The sequence below is a fragment of the Xenopus laevis genome, chromosome 8L, assembly GCF_017654675.1.
Source record: "Xenopus laevis strain J_2021 chromosome 8L, Xenopus_laevis_v10.1, whole genome shotgun sequence".
NCBI lineage: Eukaryota > Metazoa > Chordata > Amphibia > Anura > Pipidae > Xenopus > Xenopus laevis.
The window spans coordinates 129,188,990-129,201,530 of NC_054385.1; the positions used below are offsets into that span (position 1 = coordinate 129,188,990).

The 12,541-nt window shown below is 40.1% G+C and overlaps 1 protein-coding gene across 2 annotated transcripts; it reads left to right on the forward strand.

Annotated features, from left to right (window-relative positions):
* Nucleotides 1-3,690: 3,690 nt before the first annotated feature.
* Nucleotides 3,691-9,833, forward strand: LOC121397233. 2 transcript variants are annotated; one of them, XM_041573674.1, is made up of 5 exons: nt 3,691-3,925; nt 7,780-8,157; nt 8,367-8,559; nt 9,192-9,323; nt 9,468-9,833. In XM_041573674.1, the coding sequence occupies exons 2-5, from the start codon at nt 7,857-7,859 to the stop codon at nt 9,607-9,609; spliced, it is 768 nt and encodes a 255-aa protein (XP_041429608.1). In that variant the 5' UTR covers nt 3,691-3,925; nt 7,780-7,856; the 3' UTR covers nt 9,610-9,833. The 2 variants fall into 2 exon arrangements, with proteins under 2 accessions (XP_041429608.1, XP_041429607.1); XM_041573673.1 differs by lacking the exon at nt 3,691-3,925 and adding an exon at nt 7,106-7,381.
* The last annotated feature ends 2,708 nt before the right edge of the window (nt 9,834-12,541 follow it).

Consider the following 12,541-nt stretch of genomic DNA (forward strand, 5'->3'; position numbering starts at 1 on the left):
GGTTCAAGTGTTAATGACACCCCTAGACCAAATCTGTTCCTATTCAATAAACTTGACTTCAGTATTTATTATGTGGGCTCTTATAATACATATGCCATTTTTCAGTTGTAAAAAAGAAAAAAACACATCACATAAAAAACCATTGTAATCTTTGGGTCTTCTTCCGCATCGGCAATTTCCGTCACTTTCGGCGCATACACAGTTGTTGCGAATTGGAAAATTACCAAAGAGAAGAAGATGGCGCCCGTGAACTCCGCTGCACAGAATCTGCACTGAGGGGTAAGTAAAGAGGTAAGGTCATTAACCAGGGGTAACACCTAGGCTGGGGGGAGCAGGGAGGGGGTCTATGTAGGGTAGGGGGTAAGGGTTTTTACAATTAAGGGTTTGGTTCTATTTTAAGCATTCCCCTGATTTCTGAAGATTTTCCTCAATTTCTGCCAATTTGCGGGTTAAAAATCCAACATGCAGAGCATTTCAGTAATGTCAGCGGAGCTCTTCCCAGAATGTCGTCACATCTGTGACAGAAAGAGTCTCGTCAGCATGTCACAGGTCCCCCTAAAAAGTATTTGGGAAAGTTGACAGCTCTGCTGTTGTCCTTGATTTCACATAAAACAGGGGTCCTCAACCACAGGGCCGTGGGCTGTGCCGAAATGGGCCGCCTCTGCTCTCAGCTGTCGTCTGTAATAGCTGGAAAAACAATGAAAAAGGCCCTAATCACCTGCAACCCCAGCTCCCTGATGCAGCTTTGTGAAGCCCAGGAAGCTTTCTACTGATTGCGATAAGGACCAAAATACTGTTTGATCTACATCACCCCGACCTCGTCTTGCTTGAAACCTTTGTGCAAAAAAGGTTGGAGACCGCTGACATAAAACACTGGCCCAGAAGTCAAAATAACTGTTTATAGGGTTACCAACCTTTCATAAAATTTCCATTGGGCTGTGGTGGGACGGAAACAAAAGGGGCGGGCTGTGACACAAAAGGGGTGGGCTGTATGAAAAAGGGGCAGGTCATGATGCAAAGGGGGTGGAGCCAGTGGCTTAACTAGACCCAAAAGGGCCCCGGTACAGAAATTTACAACTGGGCCCCCCCTAAAAGGATTGTTCACCTATGAGTTAAATTTTAGTATGATGTAGAGAGGGATATCCTGAGACTATTTTCAATTGGTTTTCATTTTTTATTATTTGTGGGTTTTGAGTTATTTAGCTTTTTATTCAGCAGCTCTCCAGTTTACGATTTCAGTAGTCTGGTTGTTAGGGTCCAAAGTCCCCTAGCAACCATGCATTGATTTAAATATGAGACTGAAATATGAATAGGAGAGGGCCTAAATACACAAATGAGTCATTGAAAATTAGCAACAACAGTTAATGTAAAAGTTACACGAAAAAAGGACATTATAAGTCACTGAGGGGTTGTTCTGTGACCATATAAAGGCACAAGGCTGCAGGCTGAGTTATACAGGGAACTCTGAGTATCACTCATGTATTATAAGGGATAATGTACCCCCTACTGTAAATGATAAGGATTTTAGAAGTCACTGAGGGGTTCTATATACTATTACATGTCTGGTGTACAGCCATGATGGCTCAGGTTTGTACTCGCTTCCTACATCAGACACATTCATGGAAATGGCTTTCTTCTGTGGAGGTCAAGCTTCATCCTCCTGTTGTGTTACTACATCTGCCCATTCTCCTTGGGGGGGGTTGTATTTGAGAGGGAGTAGTGCTGTATAGATGCCTCTCTGTGTTTTGCCTCCTCACTGAATCTCTTCCTCTCTCAATAGAGCTCCTCGCCAACTACAATGATCAAGATATTTATTTGTTCAACTCCTCCCACAGCGATGGAGCGGAGTAAATCAAGAGATACAAAGTGTATCGAAATAACGCCACAGGTATGGTGGGATCCCTACCATTCCATCTACAAAGGGGTTGCTCACCATTTAATTACCTTTCAATTAAACGTTTAGTAGAATATAGTGAGTGGTATTCGGAGACTGTAATCACTTTTCAATTTTTATTATTTGTGGTTTTTAACATATTTAGCTTTTTATTCAGCAGCTCTCCAGTTTGCAATTTCAGCAGTCTGGTTGCTAGAGTCCAAATTCCCCTAGCAACCATGCACTGATTTGAATAAGAGACTGGAATATGAATAGGAGAGGCCTGAATAGAAAGAGGAGTAATAAAAAGTAGCAATAACAATACATTTGTAGCCTTACAGAGGATTTGTTTTTTAGATGGGGTCAGTGACCCCCCCCCCATTTGAAAGCTGGAAAGAATCAGAAGAAGGCAAATAAAAAAAACTATAGAAAATAAATGTGAAAAGTTGCTTAGAATTGACCATTCTGTAATATACTAAAAGTTAACTTAAAGGTGAACAACCCCTTTAAAGGGATCTTCAGTATTGGATATTGTGTTCAGAGACTTCCCTGTCGTTACTCGGGTATTTATACATGTAGTCCCTGTATATTACACTCTGGGTAAAGGGACATTCACTAGTTATGGACATAGAAAATCATCGACATGTTTCAAGGGGTCTCCTTTAGCAGTGGCGGAACTACCGGGGGAGCAGGGGGTGCAATTGGGCCAGGGCCCCCCCGGCAGCTCACTTTGTGGGCCCCTAGGATCACCCTCTTGTTTATTTAGAGCACCGGACCAGAGTGATCGGAACGTTTCACTAAGTTACTTGCAGCAGTTCTAGGTAATAACTGGTTGGTCGCGTCTGCCCATAGCTGTGTTCCGACTTCACATGAGCAATGTAACATGGTCAGAGCATAGGAGCCTGTGATGCTAGTGGCTGGCCTACACTGTGCCTGCACAACTGCACGTCGATTCATGAGAGCGACGCAGCAGCAGCAGCAGTAAGGAGTACAAAGATACGGTCAGCTGCTGCCCCTCCCCCCTCCTTGTATTACAGCAGTTCTCTTCTAGCTGTAACTCATGTGGCCACTCAGCATGCAGGACTAACTGAATGGCTGCAAAGGCACTATTTGTTTATTTAGGTTAAAGATGTGAGAAGGCTACGGAGCTCTATGTTAGTGTCTGTTAACTCTGAAATAATGGTCTGCTGTTTTACTCGCTTCTGTGAAATGTGTGTGTGTGTGACTGTGTGTGTGACTGTGTGTGTGTGACTGTGTGTGTGAGTGTGTGTGTGTGTGTCTGAGTGTGTGTCTGTGTGTGTGTCTGTGTGTGTGTCTGAGTGTGTGTGACTGTGTGTGTGTGACTGTGTGTGTGTGACTGTGTGTGTGAGTGTGTGTGTGTCTGAGTGTGTGTGACTGTGTGTGTGTGACTGTGTGTGTGTGACTGTGTGTGTGAGTGTGTGTGTGTCTGAGTGTGTGTGACTGTGTGTGTGACTGTGTGTGTGACTGTGTGTGTGTGACTGTGTGTGTGTGACTGTGTGTGTGAGTGTGTGTGTGTGTGTATGTGTGTGTGTGACTGTGTGTGTGTGACTGTGTGTGTGAGTGTGTGTGTGTGTGTCTGAGTGTGTGTGACTGTGTGTGTGTGTGCGTCTGACTGTGTGTATGTGTGGGTGTAAAAGTGTTGTTGCCAGTATTGCAGATTGGGAATGCATAAAGAGAACTAGATCAAACATTTCATGTGGGAAAGTGACTACTGGGGAAGAAATGGAGAAAAAATGAAAACGGCAGCAAATGGCAAAGGAAGTATATTAAAAAAGGCAAGTACAGAAAGAGAGGTTGATAAATAAAGTGGAATAGTTGTGGAAAGCAGAAGAGAAAAAGTGTACAGAAGGGGGACAGAGAAGATGGGAACAAGGACAAACTATGAAGAAAAAATGTTAAATTATTAAAGGTGGCTAAGTGGAAAACTGGCAGAAAAGGAGAGTCATTTAAATGAAGTGAACAAGTAAAGAGGAAAAGTGGAAGATGGAGCAAGGACAGAATAGAATGGAGAAGAGGCCATTGGATAACAAGGTATGCCATGCATTCTATAAGCTTCAAGAAGGGGTTGGATGGTGTTTAGCAAGTGAGGCAATACAGGGATATGGGAGATAGCTCATAGTACAAGTTCATCCAGGGACTGGTCCCATTGCCATTTTGGAGTCAGGAAGGAATTTTTCCCCCTCTAGTGCTTGACCAGGCCTGAATAATATATTTTATAATACATGAGTGGTACTCAGCCTGAAGCCTTATGTCTTTAATTATTTATATATATCCTTATAATTGCTATTATAATATATACTCAGAGTTGCCTGTATAACAGCCTGCAAGCTTGTGTCTTTATATGGCCCCCAGTGACTTCTAATATCCTTATCATTTACAGTAGGGGGTACATAATTCCTTATAATACATGAGTGATACTCAGAGTTCCCTGTATAACTCAGCCTGCAGCCTTGTGCCTTTATATGGCCACAGAACAACCACTCAGTGACTTCTAATATCCTTATCATTTACAGCAGGGGGTGCATTATCCCTTATAATACATAAGTGATACTCAGAGTTCCCTGTATAACTCAGCCTGCAGCCTTGTGCCTTTATATGGCCACAGAACAACCCCTCAGTGACTTCTAATATCCTTATCATTTACAGTAGGGGGGTACAATATCCCTTATAATACATGAGTGATACTCAGAGTTCCCTGTATAACTCAGCCTGCAGCCTTGTGCCTTTATATGGTCACAGAACAACCCCTCAGTGACTTCTAATATCCTTATCATTTACAGTAGGGGGTACATTATCCCTTATAATACATGAGTGATACTCAGAGTTCCCTGTATAACTCAGCCTGCAGCCTTGTGCCTTTATATGGTCACAGAACTCCTCTGTGACTTCTAATATCCTTATCATTTACAGTAGGGGGTACATTATCCTTTATAATACATGAGTGATACTCAGAGTTCCCTGTATAACTCAGCCTGCAGCCTTGTGCCTTTATATGTTCACAGAACAACCCCTCAGTGACTTCTAATATCCTTATCATTTATAGTAGGGGGTACATTATCCCTTATAATACATGAGTGATACTCAGAGTTCCCTGTATAACTCGGCCTGCAGCCTTGTGCCTTTAAATGGTTACAGAATCCATCAGTGATTTCTAATATCCTTATCATTTACAGTAGGGGGCAGTGAAACCTCAATTTTACATGTCCTTTTTACATGTAACTTTTAAGTTAACTTTTAGTATGTAATATAATGGCCAATTCTAAGCAACTTTTAAATTGGTTTTCATTTTCAAATGGGGGTCACTGGTCCCATCTAAACAACAAATGCTCTGTAAGGCTACAAATTAACTGTTATTGCTACTTTTTAATGACTCGTTTATTTATTCAGGCCTCTCCTATTCATATTCCAGTCTCAATGCATGGTTGTTAGGGTAATTTGGACCCTAGCAACCAGATGTCTGAAATTGGAAACTGGAGAGCTGCTGAATAAAAAGTTAAATAACTCAAAAACAACAAAGAATAAAACATGAAAACCAATTGCAAATTGTCTCAGAATATCACTCTCTACATCATACTAAAAGTTAACTCAAAGGTGAGCAACTAGAAACTAGACTAGGGGTCTAGTTACGCCACTGTCCTTTAGGGATGCATTGAATCCACTATTTGGGATTTGGCCGAATCCTTTGTGAAAGATTTGACCGAATAACGAAATGAATCAGGATCCCAATTAACATATGCAAATTAGGGACATTAGTGGGACATTTTATTTACTTCATTGTTTTTTGATGAAAAGTCACGAGCTTTCCCTTTCTGCCCCTAATTTACATATCCCCATTACAGTTCTGATTCGGATCGGCCAGGCATAAGAATTTGGCCTAATCCTGCTGAAAAAGAAGATTCCTGGATTCAGTTCGTCCCTAGTTTTCTTGCTGTTCCCTATGTGATCTGTTATCGGAAACCAGTTATCCAGAAAGCTCCGAATTACGGAATGGCTGTCTCCCACAGACTCCATTATAATGAAATAATCCAAATTTAAAAATGATTTTCTTTTTCTCTGTAATAATAAAACAGTAGCTTTTATGTGATCTCCACTTGGTGGCAGTCTGGGATAATAAATACAAAGGCTTGTACAGGTATGGGACCTGTTATCCACAATGCTTAGGACCTAGGGTTTTTCGGATAAAGGACCTTTCCGTAATGGCTACTATAAATCATTTAAACATTAAGGGGGTTATTTATTAAAGTCCAAATACCAAAAACTGTTTTATTGTAAAATCTGAATTTTTAGTGGACTTGATGTTTTCGAGATTTATTATACCCCGAGGATGGAAAAAGTCTGAATCCTAAAATACTCAGTCTCCAAGCTGTCGGGTCTTGTAGAAGTCAATGGCAAAGGTCACATTTCAAATTATGAATGTATCATGGTCTGTGCTGAGTTTTGGGCAAAAACCCGAAAAATGTAGGGTTTTCAAGCGATTTCATGAAAAATTTGAAAGTTTCGAGTCTAAAACACTAACAAAAATTGAGTTTTTTTCAATGATAAATTCTAGTTTGGTCAGACTTTTCTTACTTAAAAAATCAGATTTTAATAAATAACCCCCTTAATAAACCCGATAGGATTGTTTTGCTATATAAAGCTATATAAAGCTCGTCTCAGTAATACCCTGACAACGTAGAAAGGCGAGGACTTCCGGGCAACTTTAAAAGAAATCTGTATGTTTATTTCACAACAGAGTTTTCAATGGAGAATAACTTGTAACAGAATTAACAGAAATGTACAAGTTGTGCTTTTTTTTTTTAACTGGCCCACTGGCCGCAGATGAGTTGCTCTTGTCAGTAATGATTTAGTCCCACTGAGGCAGTTAGTCCATACATCAGTCTCTCAAAGACTTGTCTCAGGATTGTATCCAAATCTCTTCTTTTCACAGACCTCTCTTAGTTACCTCACACACACTCTCACTTCCTGCTTCCTGTCTTTGGCAGAGAGCTTCCCTCCCCCCAGGTGGTGACATCACTCCCACACCTGCAGTGCTAATTAAATGCAGATTGTTCACAGCATCTGTAATTCTCTTTACATTCTGTGTCTCATAGAGCATTCTGGGAGATATGAACCCTTCCCTCTACACACTGTATTACAATATAAATATATATATATAGATATACATTAATAACTGTAAGGTTTCATAGTTGTGTACATAACAGTGAATGAGCAAGGTGACATCATCACATTGGCCATTGTGACATCATCTCTATGGCCATTATGACATCATCATTCTGGCCATTGTGACATCATCTCTATGGCCATTGTGACATCATCAGCCTGGAAGCTATAAAACTGCAGCTGGCACTGAGCTCATTTCATCGTAAGAGCTTGAAGTGGACACTACTAGTGGACACATCATGTATCTTAATATAACTAATACAATGTATCATCATTTATTTATCATCATAATCGGACTATTTACTTTATTTATGAATACCACATCAGGTAAGAAAGATCATTCTCTGGCTTTTTACCCCTCAGATATTAACTGGCTCTGTATGTTTCAAACCAATGACATATACAGTAGAACCCCCATTTTACATCCCCTGATTCTAAGTTTCCCCTCATTTTACATTGTTGTTTTGTGGTCCCACCTATATATTATGGATAATACATTTCCCTGATTTTACATTTTCCTGGATTTTACACCATTTTCTCTGGTGCCCTGAAAAACGTAAAATGGGGGTTCTACTGTATATCAATGTAAGGTTAGTGAGTCGATGTGAAAAGTCAGGGACACGACTCATGAATGGAATTTGGTAGGCGCCTCTGTTGCAGGATGAGGCTGATAGAGACTGCTCTGTACATTTCATGATCCTAATGTCATTTTTTCCCTCTTTTAGCAGTGACGGTTGAGAATTTCACCTTATTTAAAGAGAAGCTGACGCTGAAGGCACATACAATCAATGTGATTCCATGTATGTTTCAAACACTGAAACCACTCAACCCACTCAGATTCCAACTGGAATGGGGGAAAATGGATACGAAAGGTTACACGCCTCTAATCCACCTGCACGGAGACCGCGTGACAGTGGCATCCCCCGATTTGAAGGACAAATACCACATTTTTGAAAGCCAGGTGGCAAACGGGATCTGCTCTCTGGTGATTAATCCCACAGAGATGACAGACAGCGGCACTTATCAGGTCCGGCTGAAAATTGTAGGAAAGCTGTACGAGCCGGTTCCATCTATAGACATTCAAGTTGAGAATCAAGACACAGGTAAAGTGCAAGAAAGATAATTATTCCTGATTTCAAATGTAATCCTAATGAAATGTATCACTCATTAGATGTGAAAGAAAAGTGTCTGTATTGTAACCCCAATACACAGCACATTAACTGACTAAACCTAACACTCGTCAGTGCTGCCCACACTCTCACTTAGTAAATCTATCTTTCCTTGGGATTCATGGGATCATTTTGCTTTGCAGATTCACGGGGATTGTCGGATAAAAAGTCTGAAACAACGACTATTGCATCAACAGCCGCAGCCACTGTCTCTTTTGAAGACGAGATCCTCCAATATATTAACTCAAGTGCTAAAAGGGAGACTACGACTAGTATAATCCTTGGAATGCTCCTTGTTGTAGGCGTAATAGGCTTACTAATAGCAGTCCAACAATGGTAAGTGACATTTCTTTTTGCTTTTTTGGTGCTCAAGAAAGGTGGAAACATATCTTGCGCTAGAGTAGAAATCGGAGGCCAACAAAAGTGTAAAGACAATAAGGGGGGAATGTGATATTGGTCGATAACACAAAAATTGTTCGCAATTCATTCGCAATGCAAATAAATGTTCTCAAAGTGAAACATTTTTCCTGTGTGAACACTTTGTCCCTCATGTGACAGTAGGATAGCGATTGTGAATTTTATAGTTTATGAGTGCGTAGTGTATGTAATAAAACTTCCCAATCGCAAACCTTTTTTTGCGACAGTTTTGCTTTCTTTTGAGAGTTTTGCTCTTTGCAAATTTTATTAGACTTTTCCCTAAATATTTTAGAAAGAGCCAATTTAGTGAGATTTGAGTCTACTCAGCCATAAATAAGCAGTAATATATCCTTATATATGGGGGTTAGTGATGTCATCAGTTGTCCTTCCTTGTAATGACTGTCTGGTCTTGTGTCTTTACATGGTCACACACTGAAGTTATTGTTTTTTATACATAAATATATTTATACATATACGTCAACTGCACCAAAAATATTATATATAATAAAAATCCTATAGCCATTTCACAATTGTTTCCTGTTTTTTTGCAGTATGAACAGAAGGCCAAAAAACCCGGCTGGTGACGAAGAAAACCCATCTAGTGACGAAGAAACCCCATCTAGTGATGAAGAAACCCCATCTAGTGATGAGAAAAAGCCACCAGTTAAGACTTCAAAGAAAGGGTAAGTAAACATTTATAATGTTTTTTTATGTCCACTAAATATTCTGAACTCAGGGCCTTGCATACATTTCCATCTAACATACCAGATACATATCAGTAAGTAGTTGCATTTTTAAGAATCTCTTGAATGATTTTGTATGTGCAGGAAAGATAAAAAGGAGAAGAAGAAGAAGAAGAAGAAGAAGAAGAAGAAGAAGAAGAAAAGAGAAAAAAGCGAGTCAGAAAAGTCTTCTGATGAGAGTGAGGAAAGCGCGTCTAGTAAATCAGAAGAGAGTGAAAGTGACTAGAACAGGAGTGACTGGACATCATTACAAGTATATCATGAGAACAAAGAGAATTTAGAAGCTTCCTTGGATAAGAATGACTTCTTGATAGAAGAATAAATCCTAAAATTGAAAGACGCTGCTTTAATTGGAGGAAGGACTTTTGTCTCTTTTCAGCCTCATCTCCGATGTCACTATGGAATGAAAAACTGAAAGATTTTCCAATTTTTATTCTAATCCACAAATTCTGTCATTTTATAAAAATATTTTCAATAAAACCTAAATAATTTTATAATTTCTTCTTTGTATTCATCTCTTTGATATACTATGTGTAGTTGTGTGTTTTTTACATTTCTTTAAATGTCATTAACATGACTTTGTAAGTAGCAGAATTATGAAATCTATCCTTAGAGTCCACTTATTGGAGCAAACTTGTACAGTCATGGGACTTGTTATCCAGAATGATCAGGAACTGCGGTTTTCAGGATAAGGGATCTTTTTGAAATGTGTCTCCGTACCTAAAGTTTACTAGAAAATCAAGTAAACATTAAATAAACCCGATAGGCTGGTTTTGCTTCCAATAAGGATTAATTATATCTTAGTTTAGATCAAGTACAAGCTACTGTTTTATTACTACAAAGAAAAAGGAATGGATTATTCGGATTATATGGAGTCTAAACCCGATAGGCTGGTTTTGCTTCCAATAAGGATTAATTATATCTTAGTTTAGATCAAGTACAAGCTACTGTTTTATTACTACAAAGAAAAAGGAATGGATTATTCGGATTATATGGAGTCTAAGGGAGGTGGCCTATCCTTAATTCTGAGCCTTCTGGATAATGGGTTTCCAGATAATGGTTTTCCAGTTTTAGCTTTGGAATCAGGGTTTATTATCATATCCAGAAGCAGGAATATAGGCTCATTTACCATAGCCAAGGGTTCAAGTGTTAATGACACCCCTAGACCAAATCTGTTCCTATTCAATAAACTTGACTTCAGTATTTATTATGTGGGCTCTTATAATACATAAACCATTTTTCAGTTGTAAAAAAGAAAAAAACACATCACATAAAAAACCATTGGAATCTTCGGGTCTTCTTCCGCATCGGCAATTTCCGTCACTTTCGGCACATACGCAGTTGTTGCGAATTGGAAAATTACCAAAGAGAAGAAGATGGCGCCCGTGAACTCCGCTGCACAGAATCTGCACCGAGGGGTAAGTAAAGAGGTAAGGTCATTAACCGGGGGTAACACCTAGGCTGGGGGGAGCAGGGAGGGGGTCTATGTAGGGTAGGGGTAAGGGTTTTTATAATTAAGGGGTTGGTTCTCCTTTAAGCATTCCCCTGATTTCTGCAGATTTTCCTCAATTTCTGCCAATTTGCGGGTTAAAAATCCAACATGCAGAGCATTTCAGTAATGTCAGCGGAGCTCTTCCCAGAATGTCGTCACATCTGTGACAGAAAGAGTCTCGTCAGCATGTCACAGGTCCCCCTAAAAAGTATTTGGGAAAGTTGACAGCTCTGCTGTTGTCCTTGATTTCACATAAAACAGGGGTCCTCAACCACAGGGCCGTGGGCTGTGCCGAAATGGGCCGCCTCTGCTCCCAGCTGTCGTCTGTAATAGCTGGAAAAACAATGAAAAAGGCCCTAATCACCTGCAACCCCAGCTCCCTGATGCAGCTTTGTGAAGCCCAGGAAGCTTTCTACTGATTGCGATAAGGACCAAAATACAGTTTGATCTACATCACCCCAACCTCGTCTTGCTTGAAACCTTTGTGCAAAAAAGGTTGGAGACCGCTGACATAAAACACTGGCCCAGAAGTCAAAATAACTGTTTATAGGGTTACCAACCTTTCATAAAATTTCCACTGGGCTGTGGTGGGACGGAAACAAAAGGGGCAGGCTGTGACACAAAAGGGGTGGGTTGTATGAAAAAGGGGCAGATCATGATGCAAAGGGGGTGGAGCCAGTGGCGTAACTAGACCCACAAGGGGCCCGGTACAGAAATTTACAACTGGGCCCCCCCTAAAAAGATTGTTCACCTATGAGTTAAATTTTAGTATGATGTAGAGAGGGATATCCTGAGACTATTTTCAATTGGTTTTCATTTTTTATTATTTGTGGGTTTTGAGTTATTTAGCTTTTTATTCAGCAGCTCTCCAGTTTACGATTTCAGTAGTCTGGTTGCTAGGGTCTAAAGTCCCCTAGCAACCATGCATTGATTTAAATATGAGACTGAAATATGAATAGGAGAGGGCCTAAATACACAAATGAGTCATTGAAAATTAGCAACAACAGTTAATGTAAAAGTTACACGAAAAAAGGACATTATAAGTCACTGAGGGTTTGTTCTGTGACCATATAAAGGCACAAGGCTGCAGGCTGAGTTATACAGGGAACTCTGAGTATCACTCATGTATTATAAGGGATAATGTACCCCCTACTGTAAATGATAAGGATATTAGAAGTCACTGAGGGGTTCTGTGACCATATAAAGGCACAAGGCTGCAGGCTGAGTTATACAGGGAACTCTGAGTATCACTCATGTATTATAAGGGATAATGTACCCCCTACTGTAAATGATAAGGATATTAGAAGTCACTGAGGGGTTGTTGTGTGACCATATAAAGGCACAAGGCTGCAGGCTGAGTTATACAGGGAACTCTGAGTATCACTCATGTATTATAAGGGATAATGTACCCCCTACTGTAAATGATAAGGATATTAGAAGTCACTGAGGGGTTGTTCTGTGGCCATATAAAGGCACAAGGCTGCAGGCTGAGTTATACAGGGAACTCTTGAGTATCACTCATGTATTATAAGGGATAATGTACCCCCTACTGTAAATGATAAGGATATTAGAAGTCACTGAGGGGTTCTGTGACCATATAAAACACATTCCAGTACCACATCGACCACATAAACTACAACTCCCAGCATTATGAAGCCGCAGGTGG